Genomic DNA, 18,423 nt, shown 5'->3' on the forward strand with positions numbered 1-18,423 from the left:
TCTATTCTCATTAAACCTATTATGAGCCATTTCTTCTCAGACTACAATAGGTACTATTATCTTTATATATATATATATATATACACACATACATATACACACACATATATATATATATATAAATGAGAAAAATGGAGCAAGAAAAGTTTGCAGCTTCTTCCAAGTTACATAGTTAATAAAGTTGCAGAGCTGAAACTAGAATTTCCTGGATCTTGTGTATATGATTATTTACAGTCTTAACCAAGTGGTTAAAAAAAGAGAAAGACAGTAGGTGGATAGATGATAGTCATGATTAAAGAGACCAGTAAAGTGACTTAATGGCTGGTGGGATTTTCAGGTCTCTTAGAATTCACTCATCTCAACAACTTCTGACCCATAGTTAGAATTTTTGATTTCTCATGAGTTCTCTTGATTTTTAATCCCTGGTACTTCCAAAGGTCTGAGAAGGACATAACAAAAAGCAATTCATCATGTTGGCCAGCAGAGATCTATATTTCCCTGGAGCAAAGCAGTGAACCTTTGAGTTTCAAGCAGCGTGAGATATTGAGTCCAAACTTTCAGATTTCAGACATGAGATAGTAAAAGGAAGTAATAATCTCTGGAAAGTGCATTCGCAGCCTAGTTATGTTTAATGCTTCCTTAGCAAGAGAGAATGTTACCATAACATCGGCAGGAACAGTTTAGCACTCTCACCTGCCCTGAGACCAGGCGAACACAGTAGGAATGACTGACCAATTAAAGCAATATCATCTATATGTGGAAGGAAGAGGAGACTGTGTATCTAGTAAAGGCCATTTCTAATGTGCCTCTGGAAGCTGTGCCAGCTCTTTAATGGATACCTTGGCTGCGTGGGAACAGCAGGAAACCGCACTGCGCTCCAGATGCTGCCATTTAGGTGGCGCCCTGCCTCTGGTTTTGCTGACAAGCAGATTGTGCAGATAGAACAGGGGCTGTGTGTCAGGGACTGTGGCTTCCACTCTCATAGCACTCTTTTTAAAGCTGCTTCTACTCACCTAAAAACGTTCTGATTGAGGGAGAGCTGAGGCCCTGCTAAAAGAACACTTAGCTTGCTATGTAAGTAGCTCATCTGCCTTTCAGGAAGTTTTCTTGTGTTTGATTTGCAGCCAACTCAGGTGAACAAACAATTAAACGCCAGAGTGGTTTTTAAAGGTCAAAAGGAGGAGGAAGTTTTTAAGAGGCCAATTTGGAAGACATATTTTACTATAATTTGCTGCCCTGTGTACTCACCAGTGTGATTATGAGTTCTCTTCTAGGCATCTGAACACATCAAATGCTTTTTTGTATTTTTTCCTTGTTTCTCTGCTGAATTTTGAATAACTACCTAAGATTTAACCTTGTTCACTAATTCTCTCTTCAGCTGTGACTGATCTGCCATTAAATCCATTCATTGACTTTTAAATTTTAATTATTTAATTTTTAGAAACATTTTTGGATCCTCTTTTAGTCTTCTTAGGCATTCTTTGTAGTTTCTTGTTCATAGAACATATTTTAAGGTAAACAAACTCATTATATTAACATTTTTTTATAGTATGTCTTTGATAATTCTATCTGAAGTACTTGTGAGTCTATTTTTTCTATTTTTCTTCCGGTTCTTGCTGTGGTACCTTGTTTCTCTGTGTTTGGTGCTTTGGTCCTTGAGTTCTTCATTTTTGTTATATTTTTAATTGTGGTATTTCTCTGAGATCTGGGATAGAAGTGTGTTCTTCCAGAGAGGATTTGCATTTACTTCTGTGAGTCTAAGAACTCCATAAGTTATATTCTCAGTTTGAGGGCTTTCAGACTGTCTAGGCAGTGTGAAATTGTGCTATAAACCTGTAGGTGGGCCAGTTTGAGGTTCCACAATCTTAATGCCAATGCCCCTCTAGGCAGTTTTAAGTTCGAAAATTAGTTTTTCTTGTGATTTTCTGCAAAGTGGGTTATTTATGGCCTGCCCTTTCTCTGATGATATAACCCACTGGGATCTCCATTTTAAGAAGATAGATTTCCTATCTTGGACAAGTCTGAGCTTTGATTCTTGTTTTTTATGCATGAAAACTGAAGTTCGAGTTTACTTTTTTGGGCAAATGCTCTTAGAATGAATGCTGGCTGCTCTCCTGTGCTTATTTCTTGAGTCTCTTCATCACTAAACCTCTACTTTGTGTGTGTGTGTTTCTATATAATATATCCTGCTGCATTACTACAAATAGAAATATTAATCAAAAACATTCTGGTGAGAGAGATTTGGACTTATTCATAGTTGTTCTTATATTTTACATTTTTGCTGAGGTAGACTGGGTGTCTCTTTATTCTTTTCCCTATGCCATATCAGCTTTGTTACCTGCACTTTTGAGGATGGAAATATATCACATTTTCATCAATAAAAAGCACGTGCAGACTCTCTGCACTTTAGCTACTTGCCAGTATGCAGAGACATGAATTGACTATCATCCAACTCCTGCCAAATATATGGCTGAGGTAATGGTTAATTGAAAGAGAAACTGGCTCTTTCTAAGGGCCATGTGAATGACATTCTTCTGTAAGTTTTCTATGCCATATATGTCTGTTTGTAAGATTAGAAAGCACCATATATAAAAAAGATTATCTTAATTGCTATAGAAAATGTTTCATTGAATTCTGGTTGAATAAATGTCACCTCAGTTCTTATAGAACAATATTATAAGAAATGCTTATATAAAGAAATTATAATGAAATACTGTATTTACAAATAAAATTCAAAATTGCTTGGAGGCCTGAAAGATTCTGCGTCACTGGCTCCTGTTGACCCTTCCTAACTTACTGGTGCCGCTTCCCTCCATTTCCTAGTTTCCCGGTCATTTTCCATCTCAGGGCCTTCACGGGTGCTGAGCGTTCTGCCTAGAATTTTCTTCATTCTCTGCTATGGAAAATTTCTAATCATTGTCTGGTCTCACCCTAAATGTCTTTTCCTCAGAGGAGTCTATCCCGCCCAGGCAAAATAAAATCATATTTTTATTTCCATTTCTATAACACTTAGTATTTTTATACAGCATATTAAATACCATAATAGTATAGGGTCACGACTAAGTTCTTTGAGGGCAGAGAACACATCTGTTTTTCCACTACTGTTTCAGTAAATACTCAAATGACAAATAATATAGCATAAAAATATTGTTGTATCTGCTCTAAAATGAAGATAATATCCATGTTTTCTGATAGAAATTAAAAGAAAATTAAATGTTAGTATAAGAAATGGATTCTAAAGTAGACATGAAAACATTCACTAAATGACATGGCACAGAATCACCAACAGTGAACAAATTCATATGCATGTCTTAGCAAAATTTTAAGTGATGCATGTCATAGACCTAATTTTTTGCCTTTAAGGAGTTCAGACAATAATGAAAGGGCATAAATAACTTCCTGTGAACAATTTGAGCTGGAATTGATTATGTGAAGTGAGAAGAAACAGAACAGAAAAGTCAGTGGAGAGAAGTAATAAGCATTCCAGAAACTGAAAGAGTGTCACCTGTAATTGGGTTGTAGAAAGTGAATAGGAGATTTGTGTGAGATGTTACTGATTAATTGGTCAAGGGCCAGGAAAGTTTCATAGGTTGTAGATCATTGTTATGGAATGCACGTGTGTGCCCCCCCCCAAAAAAAATCAATACATTGAAGCCCTAACCCCTAATGTGTCTGTATTTGGAAATAGGATCTGTGAAGAGGTGATAAAGGTTGAATGAGGTCATAAGGGCGGGGCCTAATCTGAAAGGGCTGATGTCTTTATAAGCAGAGGAAAGGACACCAGGGCGAGCAATGTCTCTCCACTATGTGTGGGCACAGTGAGAAGGTGGTCATCTGTAAGCCATCAAGAGAGCCCTCACTGGAAACAACCCTGCTGGACCTTGATCTTGGACTTCCCAGCCTCTAGATACTGTAAGAAAATAAATTTCTATTGTTTAAGACATGCAGTCTCTGGCATTTTGTTATGGCAGCCTGAGCAAACTGAGGCAGTCATATCAAAGTTGTTAGTTTTTATCTAAAAAGCAGTGAGAAACTGTTGAGTGTTACTATGTCCTGACTTAAAAACAATTTTACCTTTCAACCATTGTCATTGTCAGGTTTTTTTTTTTGTAAACCTCCGCACTCTCTATAGATAGAGTAGGTTTGGGGACATAGAGAGTCTTAGTACTAGGTGGTATAATTATAATAAAGAAATTGTTAAACGTATTATGTCCAATATGTGGAATTAAATAGAATGCAGACATAAGAACATGTGATCAGGGGAGTCCTTACTCTGTCGTTAGGCACTTTGGCATATTTTTTTTTGCATAAAAACAAGACTGGTGATATTCTTTTTAAAGGCAGGAGCATCCAGTCAGGTAGATGATCACTTTTTTAACAGGTTGGGAAAATAAATGTAAGGTGATGAATGGAAAAAGTATTGTGGGAAGACCACTTAAAGCATATGTAGAGAATTTGGGACTATCATGGAGGCAGTTTGGATAGAGAAAAGGTAGTAGATTTGAGACTTTTTTGAGGTGAAAAATTATCCAATGGTATATTGAATGTTTTGAGGGAGCTTAAGGTATTTAGAATTATTTTTAAGTTTAACTTCCTCAACTGGATTGATGGAGGTTCTGTTTACTGGAGTGAGAAATACTTGTAAGGACCAAGCTTGAGAGTAGAAGGGCATAGTTGTAGACTTAGGCCTATTGATTTGTAGACACCTTTGTAACTATCTTAGAAAAGATGGTAGGAAAGCAGTTTAATGTGCTGTTTCTCTTGAACTAAGAAGAGGGTTTGTGGGAATGTGAATTGGGAGTCATCTAATCATCCATGATTATTAAATTTATTAGTACAGTTGGGAATACCTAGAGCACAAAAAGTAAAAATAGAGGAGAACTTACGACTGAGCTATGAAGAACTCTAAGGGCCTGTTAGAGGAAGATGAGTTCTTTGTTTACAAAAAAAAAAGTTTGTAAAAGAAAAATAGACATAGAGATAGGAAGAATACTAAGAGAATATTATAGAAGCTAATGAAAGAGATTTTCCAGAGGAGGGAAGCATCATTAATATTATTTCAGTGAAAAGTAAAGAAAAGTAATCTAAAATGTTCATTTGGGCCATTGACCTTTGTACTACCCATTTATACAGAATGGAGTGGAAACTAGATGAAGTAAAAGAAAAGTTACTGAAAGTTCAGAAAATGGCCAGGGTTCTTGGAGTAGTTGTCTGAGCCTGGATCCCTTTTTCCATGGGCAATGTCTTTGTCCTTTCATCTTGCCCTCCACCATTATGTATTAATAATATTCTTACACTGTTTACAATTCATGCAGTAAAAATTGCTGTTTGGGCTTAAAGTATTATTTTTTTGTAGTTCTGAAACTATTTTCTGCAGTTTAATGACTTTTTTAATATAGTGAATTCTCAGCATTGCCTAGCTGGTGGACATATATCAGTATTTATGGACTTTGCCAATATCTTGGCAGTGATCACTTATAGGCACTTAAGGTAATGTGTGACAATAGCTATAAGGCATATGTAGGGGATACCTTTGTCAGTTAGCTTGAGTCCAGTCCCATGGAAGTGAATCCCATGATTCACTTGAGTCCAGTGAATCATGTGCTTATGATTTTCTTGGTATTGGTTCCAAAATTGTTTTAGTTATTCTTTTTGGTTCTTTGATGTAAATTATAAAATTATAGGTGATGCTGCAATATCATCAACTCTGAAGTAAATGGCTCTGCTTTGGATATTGTTAATTCTAAGCATAATTAGATTCTAACTAGCTTAACTTTGTGTGTTTCCGGTATTATAAATTACATTTGTTCTCCAAGAAGTCTCTGAGGCTTGTCTGCTATTATTTCACAGTAACATTAAAAACAAATTTTTATGGTTATTATAATATGATGTTCAATCAAGATGAAAATGTATTATAGCATTGGCAAAAAGCCAGAAGGAGCTTTATCCCAATGTAATGTTTATGTACCGCCATTACATATGCTATTGTTAGGAATTTGACATTAAAGGAGACTCTCTTGATTTATATATGATTGGACTTGAAGGTTACCTTTAAAGGAGAAGTTTTTCAAAACTCAATTTTATCCTTGTTAGGTAAAGAAAAGCTCTAATAAACCTTCCAACCCCCATTTTTTTCCATCTGACTGAGCCTTTTTGAGGTCTTAGCTTATGCATCAGTTACTCCAGGAAGCTTTTCATGGGGTTTTTGGATGGGAAAGGTGCCTCTTATTTTTGGTGACATAGTACCCTGATCATATCTGTTATAACTTTTTCCATACTGAAGCCTTATGATTACCTGTCTCTTCTGCTAACTGAGCATTCCTGGAATGCTCATTCTCATCCATGGAATGCACCATTCTCATCCATATTCGTAACTTCAGTGCTTAGGCAGGCTACACTCACATAATAGGACCTAGGGCTTTCCAGAGGATTTTTTCATGCAGTAAAAACCTTGAAAGGCCAACTTTTAGTTGTTGAAACATGTTGCAGAAAAAGGAATGTGCATGTTCCCATATTCACACAGTCCTGATTGCCCCTAGCCTTGAGTCCTTCTCTGGGGCAATATAACACGTTTATTTGAAACTTTAGATATAGAAACAGAATGTTAGAGGTGGTAGTAACTAGAGAGAATCTAGTCCATGTCACTTAATGAATAAGTGAGAATCTGTTCCATGTCACTTAATGAATAAACCTTTGTTTCCACTCCCACCCTCAATTGAGCCTATAGTTGTATAGTAAAGATCTTTCTTTTTTTTTTCTCTGGTACAATATTCATTCCATCTACCTCTGGTAACAGCATCCCCATCTTCCACTCAGTCAATATCCTGATTCTGGAGGAAAGAAAATGACCTGAGACCCTTAACTCTTCCAGACTTAGATCTTTGCACCTCTCTTATAATTAGTTTGTATTAGAAAAATACATATATGAGTTTAGTTCTCCACTTCTTCAATTAGAATGTGAACCTAGGAAAGGACTATAGGGGTCTATGTATTAATATTTACTATCTCCTATTTACCTTCTTATTTCTACCCATGTTATTCCTCAACATATATTTATTGTTTCAAGTCAAGAATGGCCAGTAACCAAAAGTTTGTTAAAGGAAAATTTAAAGTGATCTGTGGGTCTTTCAGATCTGATGATTTTGACTTGAAAAATGTAATCCAATACATTATCTATATAAGAAAACCCATTATCAGCAACAGTTCTAAGCTGTATAAATTGTATATGCTGTATAAAAATTACGGCCTATTTGCATAGAAATCTTTAGCAATTAAAAAAGGTTCTAATGTTGAGTTATGCCAATTTAGTTTAAAAATGCCCTTCTAGCCTATGAAATTTTAGACTTCATTAGATTTGAGAAAGAAAAACTGAAGCCTAATAACCTCTCTGAAACTAGAATTCTAATTGGAAATTTTAAGATTGCAAAACAAGAAATTCTGAATTTTTGTTGTATGTTTTTAAATGAGTAATGTCTTTCAGGCTTGCTTTTTTCTTTAGCATCCTTCCCTCAGGAATACAAAATAAAAAATAAAATATCAGTTCACCAAAGCAAGCACGGTGCCCCAAGGTTTGGCAAAGTGCATCCTGTCTCGCGCTTTCTGCTGAGGCATCTACAAGGGGGAAAAAATCAGTTTACCAAAGTCAGCCCCTCTGGCCAGTTGTTCTCACTTATAAATAATGAATCCAAGGGGAAAAAAAGAAAGGTAAAAGGACAACATCTTGTTAAAAGTTTTCAAAAATTGTCCAAAATTTTATGCATGTGAAAAGAAGAAAAATTACACTGAAAATGCAAGCCTGATATAACAACCTATCGAGTGCTCACACTGACTACTTCAAGGCTGTGAAGTGCTCTTTTCATCAAATGAAATTTCTCTGCAAATGCTCCATAAGTTGTCCAGGTGATGGCAGTAACAAAGCCTTACTCATAAAGGGTGAATTTACAGGTATATTTAGGAGCACAGAGATAGTCTAAGTTGGAAATAAAAAATCTGGAGATCTCAGAAATAAGGAAAAAAGGATTACTTTGCAGTGCTAAATAATCTGGTCTGAAATTGGAATTTTATTAAAATTAACTTCTGCACTGGACCCTTGTTGGCCTAAGTTCTGGTTAGTAATTGAAAACAATTTTTCTGCAAAGTGGAAACAGTTGGCAAATGTCTCTTTTAAAATTAAAAGTCTTCGATATCTAAAAGTTAAACATTTTAATGTTTACTTTTACTTAAATATTTCAGTGACATACTTAGATTAAAGGTAGAAATGAAATGACTTGTACATTTTCATTTCAAGGCTTAAATGAAACTTTCAAATTATGCAATGAGGGGTTGCTGATGCAATTCTAATGGCCGCTGTGGAATCATGCAATCTTTGTATTCAAAGAGTCTTTAATAAATAAAGGTGGATATAGAAATGAGAGAAACATCTGCACAAATATTAAAATTGCAGAAGTCGGAATCACATAATGAAGGCTACACTTAATTGCCACTATGAGTGTTGTTAAGACAGACTGGTCTTACCACACACCCTATATACACTCCTTGAGTCAGTGTTAAATTTCCCATAAGGAAATGATTTAGTTTGTGAAGTACCTCCTGGAGCCATTAAGCCAGTGGAAATTTAACAGCATTGAGAACACAGAGGCATCCTTTGGTGTTCCTGTAAGTGTGTTCTGGAAAACACTAACATGGAAATATGCTTCAGATGGGCAAAACCATGGCATGTTCAGCTAAGTTTGGAGAGCACCATGTACCATTCCTTTTAGAGAGTTAGTGTGTATATTAGCACAATAGGAGTTTGAAAAATACTTCAATAAAGAAAATTTGACTTTGCTACATAGCTGTGTATTTCCCAAAACTTAGATGACACATTAGAACTGTTCTTTGAGTAACTCCCACCAGCATCTACTTTGGGAAGTACTGATATAAGGTCACTTTATAATTGGAATCAGTGTCAAGCTAGTAAAACTAAGAGATAGTCTATGTATTCCAGTCGCTGAAATGGAACTTTTCTAAAAGTTAATGAAATAAATTCCTACATTCCAGATTATATGAATTCTGAGAGTTCCACTGGCATGGCATGGATTCTCAGAGGCTTGTCATTTTCAGGTACCTGTGCAAAGGAATCATGGTCTTGTTTTACAAAGCTGAGAATTGGATGCAAAAATATGATGACTACACCAAAGGACTAGCACATCTTGAGGCCTTAATTATTGAACTGTACACATTCCAGTCTGTATTATTTCTCACTGGAATTTTTGCAATAGTCCCGTAGCCACCTTCCCTTGAGTACAGTCTTTTTCATATGCAAACCTTTCTCTACACCTGTACCAGCATAATATCTGAACTGCAGATTTGAACATGTAACTCACATCCTTAATGTCTTGTGATGACTCCATATCTTTTATAAATAAAATTTTTTAGGGTTTCTAGAATTCATTGTAATTATGGTCTCTTTCCTTTCCCAGATTTGGTTGGAGAAATGCTGTGCATTTATCCAGGTGTTTTAACTTGGGAGAGCCACTGAAATAGACTATTCTAGCAGGTCTTGACTGTACAGCAAGCTGTGAGCCATGCATTGTAGTTAACATGAAGTCTTTTGAGAATAACCATAGTGGCCCACCTTATAACACTTAATACATTCCCCGAAATAGCAGGGTCACCTATTTCCAATGTTTGAAAGATGGAATATAAAAATAACATGGACATCCACTTTGAGGAAACGTGCTGGGCCTGCTTGAAGTTTAATAGCAAACAAAGTAAGAATTATTGCACAAAAGCCCTCAATCTGTTACTGTTTTGTTATTTCTTATACTCAGATAGGAAAGAACAATGAATGTAGTTGAAAGAACTTTGTGACTAAAGAAAATATTATGGGTGCTTAATGAGTGAACCACATTAATTTGATCAACTCCGTAAGAGAAATTGCTTCAATGAACGCTGTGATTATTCCCAGGGTGGGCATTACTGAACACTTTCAGCACTCCGTATGGTGTAGAAATGGTCTGTTAATTTAGACTTTGACCATGGGAAGAGGGAGGGAGAGTTCATACTTTATATCCCTTTACTCTTCAGGCAACATACGGCATTTGAAGATTCCAACTTGCAAGTTCTTTGTCTACTCTGTTGTTTCTCTTCCTGGCATAACAATTCACTGCTGTAATCTGCCTTTATATTTGTTCAGGTAGCATCCATTTATGCAACTATTTCGGCTTAATAAAGTGACATAAAGCACAGCCTTAAGCAAATGGCTGTACTACCCATCAATTCAGTGACTCAAGAGATGATGCCATTACGTATAAAATAGAACCATTGTTCAGCATTTCCACCAGCAGCAGTGCTTCTTTCAGGGTCCCCATATTTCCTGTTATGAAAGGCTGAACGCTTAAGTGGTTGTGATTGGAGACACTTGGCACTGTGTACACTTAATCTCTCCTTGAGCATCATAGTCTTCTGACAAATACATAAATGAACTGGAGACACTGCAGGTTATGTGCATTTTCATTTCAGGAAAATTGCCTTTTTATTGTTTCTTATTTTGCATTGGTATTCTGAAGCTGTAAAAAGAAGAGTAGAAATAAAAGTAGGTGGAAATGAAGGTGTTTCAATTGAATAATGTTGTCCAGGAGCCGTAGCTTTGAAAGCATACCTTTCATTTATACAGCAAAACACCAGTGTTATTAGTGATTTTAATGTTCTTAAATGCTTCCAAATGTTTCTGTTGACTAACTTATTCCCAGGGGGTCCCTATAACTCTTTCAGGTCACTCAGGTACTGCTTTCTAAATTACCATGGTAGGGAATTCAATTATTACTGTACTCTTACAATGGCCTAAAAGAATAAACGGTCCTCCTAAAATGTTTTTCTCTTTCGAGAGGCCTAGAGTGTTAGAGCTGGATAGTACCTTAGAGATTATCTGATTCAGTGTTCTATAAACATATCTGATAATAAGACTCTCCTGAAAACTTGCTTAAAAAATACAGATTCTCAGGCTACTCCCTTAGATACTCTGTTACAATACATTTAATAAAGAGCCCAGAAATCTACATTTCATAATAAAGATTCCAGATGACTCTTAGGATCAGGCCGGTTAGGGAAAAAACAAATTAGTTCGACTTTTCTTTCTTTCTTTTTTTTTTTGTTAGGAAGCAAATGCCCAAATACATAAAGTGATTCATCTAAGTTATATCACACAACATTTTAAATATTGAGATTACTTCAGGAAAAAAACAGTTGATAGGCAACCTTTTCTCATCCCATGGTAGGGAATGAGAGAATTTATTTTCTTATAACTTAAGTTGCCTTCTGTGTTGAATAGAATGATGTCGTTCATTGTTGGAGAAGTGATAGGAGATGCCCTGCTGTAGATACAGCAGTGACTCTCCACTGAGGACGATTCGCACCCAGATAACATTTGACAATGTCTAGAGATATTTATCATGCTAAAACCAAGGGGTGATACTGCTGGTATTTAGTGGGTAGAGGAAGGGATGCTACGAAACATCGTACAATGCACAGGAATACTTCTTTCCTGTCTCCCCCAAAATGAATCATTTGAATCAAAATTTCAGTCGTGTCCAGATTGGGAAACTTTGATATGTAATACATTTAATCCCCTCTTGAGCCTTGTCTTTCTCTGACATATTTAAGAGGAATATCTAGGACACCATTTCCTATTTTCTTCTTAAAATGAGAAGGCCTATATCAAAGCTAAGGGGATCATTGTTTGGTTCGTATAAGGCTATACTTAGACTGGACAAAGTTTTTTTTTTTTTTTTTCCTTTTAGGGTCCTATAGAAAATCCTTTCAGGATCTCTCCTCCTTATCCTACTTAAGTATCTAAACCTGCTTATTCATAGAATACCTCAATTATGTGTACTTTTACCTTTCTGTGTTTTGTGCTTGGATTCTCCAACTCTGATTCCCTAGGGTCATCTACAAGCTACACTGTCAATGTCTGCTGATTTTGAATGGAAATTGGGACAGAGATTTTGAGTGAAGTCAACCTAGAGGTTAAATGAATGAAATACTCAATTTACTTAGAGTAACTTATTTACTATATCAGTCATATTTTAATTTTCTAATATTTCACAATTCTATCTCCTTTCTGTCTCTGTTATATGTACTTAATCAATACTTAACTAACATCTTAACATTTTTGCAATATTTTGCCATTTCCCCATCCATTCTCCACCTAAAAATTTTCTTTGTGAAGTGATTTTCCAGATTAACCAATCAGTACTTTCTCCTCACCTATAGGAATGTTTCTAAAACTTGGATTATGTGTGGAATCTTTTTAAAGGGGAAATAGTTTATTTCATATCACTTGTGTTAACACCATCTTACATTATTTTATTGTAAAATCACTTACATGTGTCTAAACATGAAACCAAATTGACCCTCTTTATGTTGAAAGCTTAATGCAACTATAAAACCAAGACACATGGAGTTCTTCTAATCAGCCACAAAAAAAAACAGTGGTGATCTAGCACTTCTTGTATTATCCTTGATAGAGCTGGAGTCCATTCTACTAAGTGAAGTATCACAAGAATGGAAAAACAAGCACCACATGTACTCACCAGCCAATTGGTATTAACTCATCAGTACTAAAGTGCACATATAGTAGCAACATTCACTGGATGTTGGGCAGATAGGGGGGAGAGGAGGGGAAGGGTATATTCACATTTAATGGGTGCAGTGCACACCATGTGGGGGATGGACATGCTTTAAGATCTGACTCAGGTGGGCCTAAGACAATCTGTGTATCCTAAACATTGTAACCCCATAATATGATGAAATTGAAAACAAAAAAACAGTTTTAAAAAAACAAAAAATGAACCAAACAATCCAATAAAGAAAATTCAAATTTATCATATTAATTCAACGTGACAGTTAATATTGTCCTAAAACTGTAACATTGCTTTTAGTGTCCATAGTTATTTTATTTTCACATATCTGTGTTATGTAGTAAGCTGTGGTATGACTTGATTCTTCTAATTCTTTATTACTGGCATAAACACTTTATTTAAATATGAAAGCTGCATCCATTCTTTCTGCATTTACCCAAACAATTGTTATATACCAGTATAACCAAAATGCAGAACAAAGATTAACAGAAACAATGGAAGTTGATAAGCTACATCATCCAGGTCTCTTATTATTTTCTTATAATGTGAAAGTAAAAAAACAATTAAAAATTCTCATTGTTAACTTATAGAAAAGACTGTGAATTTGAGAACGTTTATGCAATTATAGGGAACAGTGACCTGTAGAATTGAGTCTAAATAATACAGCAAGGCATATAAAATTCTCAATATGCTGCCCTTTCTTTTCTCATCTCTCCAGGCTCATCTGTTGGGCATTTGCTGCTTCAACACTTATTACCTAGTGTTACTGAGCTCACTAGACTGCCCTGTGTGTATGCTTTTGCTTCTTTGTCTATGTATTTTTTCTCCCAGTTTTTTTTTTTATTTGGCTCTTTTTATTTCTAAATCATCTTTCAAGACCTAGCCTAGGTATCATCTTTTCTAAAACCACTTCTAGAACCTCAGGTTGAAATGTTTCCCTATTCTGTGGACTAGAGGCACCTGTGCTCATCTCTAGACTATCTCCTCCTTCAGAGCAATGACTATTTCTTCACTATACCATGAGCTTCTTGAGTGTAGACAGTGCACCGCTGACACCCAGGCCCTGGCACACAGTAGTTGCTAAGTAAATAAATAGTAAACTGTAGTGAACCATTTTTAATTAAGGAGCTATTAATATTTCTGGCCACCATGTTGTTTTTTCTGATGTTTTTTGGTTTGATTGTTTGTTTTCTATTACTCAGTGTTGAATATACGAAAACATGGTATAGTTAAAAAAAAAATACATTGGATTTAGAATCAGAGGACTCATGTTCATATCCTGTCCTGTTATTTGCTCTTATATATAAAATAGAGTTAAACAATCACCCTTCCACACCATTTTTGCAGATGTGGAGAATCCTGGCAGTGTCTGGCACATGGGTATATACTCAATAAATGTTAGTTTTCTTCCCATATTATTGCTTTCTTTTAATGGCCTTTGTTGATTTGAAATTATTGTTACCAGTGAAGCTTCAAATCTATATAATTCCTTACTGCAGTTAGATTGAGGTCTGCTACTAGTTATTTTTTTTCTGACTAAGCTTCAAGATTACTGTATAAAATAGATGACACAATCAATCTTTCCTTTTCATCCTTGTAGGACACTTCACTCCCTTTAACTATTTATATTCATTCAGAACATTCTTTTATTTTATTGCCACAGGCAGGAGGGAACCTTTACTTTGTTCTTATTACCTAGAGAAATCTGTCTGCTTCCATCTCTTTGTAGTCTGTTTTCATCAGAAAGCATCTACTTTGAGAATCATTTCCTTTACCTACATTATATTATTGAGTTTCCTTTTTTATGCTCTCATATGGATATTAGGACCTATAGCTTTAGTTCTTTGGGTAAGGGGATTAGGATTTACCAATAAAACAAAATTTATTATAGAGGTATGTCATGTGGAGTTAAACAATATGGAAAATTCCTCTAATAAGTGAGTTCTTAGTTTTTACACATGTTTTATAAGTAAAAATGGATATAAGGTAGATATGAAGGCAATTGAGACAGATGTAGCCTGATGCCTACAACAAGAAAGAAAGGGAACAAAAAGACTGCCGTTTGCTTATTATAGGATGAAATGCCAACTGCAAACTACAGAAGGAGTTACAAGAGGAAAATTCTTAATAATAGACACTTACTGGTACAAGAAAATGTGGGCTAAATGGAAAAGAAAAGCTTCACAGATATGGGAATAACCCAAGGATGAACTAAGCTAAGGGATGCAATCACTGTCACTAGAGAGAAAGTATCTGAGTTAACATCATGAGCATAGGATTATGAAATCAATTCATCATAAAGCAGCAGGCACGAGCCGAGACCCACTAAAGATGGCTGTTACCACAGATTATTCTCTGGTTGTGTGCCTTCCTAAAGACTGAAAGCAATATGTCACACAGGTGCTTTTATATTGACTTGAGGCTGTACCTGATGTACCCTGACCCATTTCACCTTCAGTCTAGTGTCTGAATTCAATTCTAATTAAAACCTTGGTGTCTTTTGGTGAAGAAATTCATTACTAATGGGAAACATCTTTGAATATTTGGAATTTCAGAAGAAATTAACTTGCCTCTGTCTGCCCTGATTGTCACAATCATGAAGAGTCTCACTTACCATAGGATAGACGATGAGAGAGAACCTTAGGGTCTTGTCTTCTAAGTGGGGGATAAAGTCTTCTGAGCTGGTGCATCTCAGTGAATGAAGAGTTATGAGTTTATGTGTACTGACCTCAGGCCCTTTTATCTCCGTGTTGCCCACATTAGGGCAAGAGTTAACACATGTCATTGCTGAAGACTGAGCGCTGTTTGACAGGTTGCACAAAGGGAGAGAAATTGAAGGCATTCTTCAATGTGTTTATGCTTCCAGATTTCTTGTATCTATCTGTTTAAAAATAAAATCATTTGGACTATTATGAAATGCACATCAGATTTCATTATTTTTGACTTGTTCTTAGTATTCATTTTAGCTTCTTATAAGAACATCAGTATTCATTTATATTTCAGATTGGTTCAAAAAGTTCTTTCTATGCTTTTGTGTCAGCTACTCTATATACAAATTTACATCCCTTGCTATTGGAGAACCTGCAGTCTATTGGAGGAGAATAGAAAGATAATTCCATAATATAATGACAAGACAAGTCACAGGCTAGAAGGAATTATTTACTATATGTGTATATATATGATTGAGGATTGTTATCTAAAATATATAAAGAACTTTTAAAATTCAACAATAAGAAAATGAACAACCTGGTTAAAAATTGGATAAAATGTCTGAAAAAGATACATTACCAAATAGAGTATATAGATGGAAAATAAGCATATGAAAATATGTCCGACATTATATGTCATTAAACAACCTATACACTTAGTAGAATGGCCAAAATCCAAAAGGCTAACAACTTCAAATGCTGGCAAGGATGTGGAACAACAGGAACTCTCTCTCATTCATTGCTGGTGGGAATTCAAAATCATACAGCCACTTTGAACAGTTTCCTATAAAACTAAACATATTACCATATAATCCACCAATCATGTTCCTTGATAGTTTACCTGAATTAGCTGAAAACTTATAGTCAGACAAAAAGCTGCACACAGACTTTATAGTTTTTGACAATTATGTATTTGACAAATATGTTTATAGTATTTGACAGTTTTATAGTCATAATGGTCAAAATGTGGGCACAACCAAGATGTTCTTTAGTAAGAGAATGGAAAAACTGTTATATATCCATATAATGAAATATTATTCAGCACTAAAAAGAAATGAGCTATCAAGTCATGAAAAGAAATGGGGTAAACGTTAAATGCATATTACAAAATCTTTTTAAAAAGCCAGTCTGAATTGATTACAAATATATGATATTCTGGAAAGGTAAAACTATGGAGACAATAAAAAGATCAGTGGTTGTCAGGGGTTAGCAGACAAGGAGAGATCAATAGACAAAGCACAGAGGGCTTTTTAGGGCAGTGAAACTATTCTATATGATATTATAATCGTGGATGCATATCATTATATGTTTGTCAAAATGTACAACATCAAGACTAAACCTTAATGTAAAATGTGGACTTTGGATAATAATTATGTGACAATGTTGGTTTATCAGTAGTAACAAATAAACCATTCTAGTGAAAGATGTTGACAGCTGGGAAAGCTGTGGGTGTGTAGAGTAAGGGTATTTGGGAACTCTCAATTTTGCTGCAAACCAAAAAGGCTCTAAAAAAATAAAGTTTATTGTAAAAAAAAAAAAAAGGTAATGCCTCAGTGTTAAGTGCTGTGACATAAGAGTTATAAAAGTGTGGGTAGCCCGGAGAAGAGAAGGGCTTATTCAGCCTAGGCAGTTTGGGAAAAGACTTCACAGAAGTGGAAACTTCCAGAGTAGAATTTCAAAGGCAAGTAGAATTTGCCTATACAAAGGAAGGCAAGTAATATAGGCGGAGAAGATGAAGAAGGAAGGAGAAAGAGGAGGTTAAACAGGAGGGAGAAGAGGCATGGCATACTGTGCGAGAGGCTGAATGAGCCCAAGTTCATAGACCTAATCAGGGATAGAGCTACACCAAGAAAGCGTGTAGGCAGAACATTCAAAGAGGGAGAAACTGGATGAAGATCAAATATCATTGCCTATTTTCTTTTTGTTTCTCTAGGACCCTTCGCAATAAAACAGACCAGTAGCTGCAATCAACTGTAGTCCTATCACACCTTCATTATGTTTCCCTTGGCCAGAAGTGCACTACGTAGTCTCAAGATTCGAACCATTCAGCAAAGTATGGCAAGACGGAGCCATGAAAAACACTCACCAGATTTTCATGATAAATATGGTAATACTTTGCTTGCCAGTGGAACCACTTTCTGTGTGGTTGCATGGGTGTTTACACTCACACAAATGGGAATAAAATGGAATCCATCCCCTGTTGGCAGAGTTACCCCAAAAGAGTGGAAAGTTCGGTAACTATTGCAGTTGCTATTATACAAATTGTTCCAAGACCAACTTGTCATGTAAGCAGTCTGTTGATCATTAAAATACAGCATAATGGAAGAAATAAAATACATTTGAAATCTTTAAAAAGTCATTGAAAATGGTCATTATATTGTCTGGAAGCACAATAGCAGTGGGCATAGATTACTGGAGATTATGAATAAAAAAATACTCGACCTGCAGAAGAAGTTGGTTCCCTTCACTGTGGAGCTGTATATTCACCTGGCTTAGGACTCAAAAAAGGTGAAGAACAGGTAGGAGTTTGCATAGAAGGTCCAGGTACGGTTCCTTGTCAGTGAGCCAAGCCAGAAGATCAGCAACAGATTGTACAAGTTGCCACAATGTCTGGTGCTCTATGCCAACCTTCTAAGTGTAAAATGGTTGCTGTTTCATGTTCACTTTTCTTATCTTATGTATTTTTCTCTTGTGGCCATCCCTAACCTGAAAACATAAAGGGAAGGGAATAAGGAGTTCAAGTTTAACAAAGTTGGCACTTAGAAAGCCACAGTAATCTACCCTGTGTCATCTTGACATCAGTGTACATCTTTTTTCTAACCATACCCAGACATCAAATAAAGACAGTAGCAAAACATACTTCCTTCCACCTGTCATAATGCAATTTTCCCTCATAAAACTAAAAAACATACTGTCTCTCCAAAAGAGGACACAAAGTCCTCTCAGGTTGACACTCCGAACTTGCAGTTTAACAGCACCTTTATTGCCATGATCCCTAGTGGACACCTAAGACAAGACCGGCAGAGCCTCAAGTCGTGGGACTAGGAAACCAACATTTCTTTAGCGGATCACGAGGGGTAACAGTGAGAGGAACC

General features: G+C 35.8%; 1 protein-coding gene across 1 annotated transcript in view; it reads left to right on the top strand.

Annotated features, from left to right (window-relative positions):
* Nucleotides 1–17,683, top strand: part of COX7B2 (cytochrome c oxidase subunit 7B2) — a 90,143-nt gene extending 72,460 nt beyond the window's left edge. The window contains exon 3 of the mRNA XM_012743056.2: nucleotides 17,262–17,683. Within this exon, the coding sequence (XP_012598510.1) occupies nucleotides 17,324–17,566 (243 nt within the window). The 5' untranslated portion in view covers nucleotides 17,262–17,323 and the 3' untranslated portion in view covers nucleotides 17,567–17,683. The remainder of the gene's footprint in view (nucleotides 1–17,261) is intronic.
* The last annotated feature ends 740 nt before the right edge of the window (nucleotides 17,684–18,423 follow it).

Source organism: Microcebus murinus, chromosome 26, assembly GCF_040939455.1.
Source record: "Microcebus murinus isolate Inina chromosome 26, M.murinus_Inina_mat1.0, whole genome shotgun sequence".
NCBI lineage: Eukaryota > Metazoa > Chordata > Mammalia > Primates > Cheirogaleidae > Microcebus > Microcebus murinus.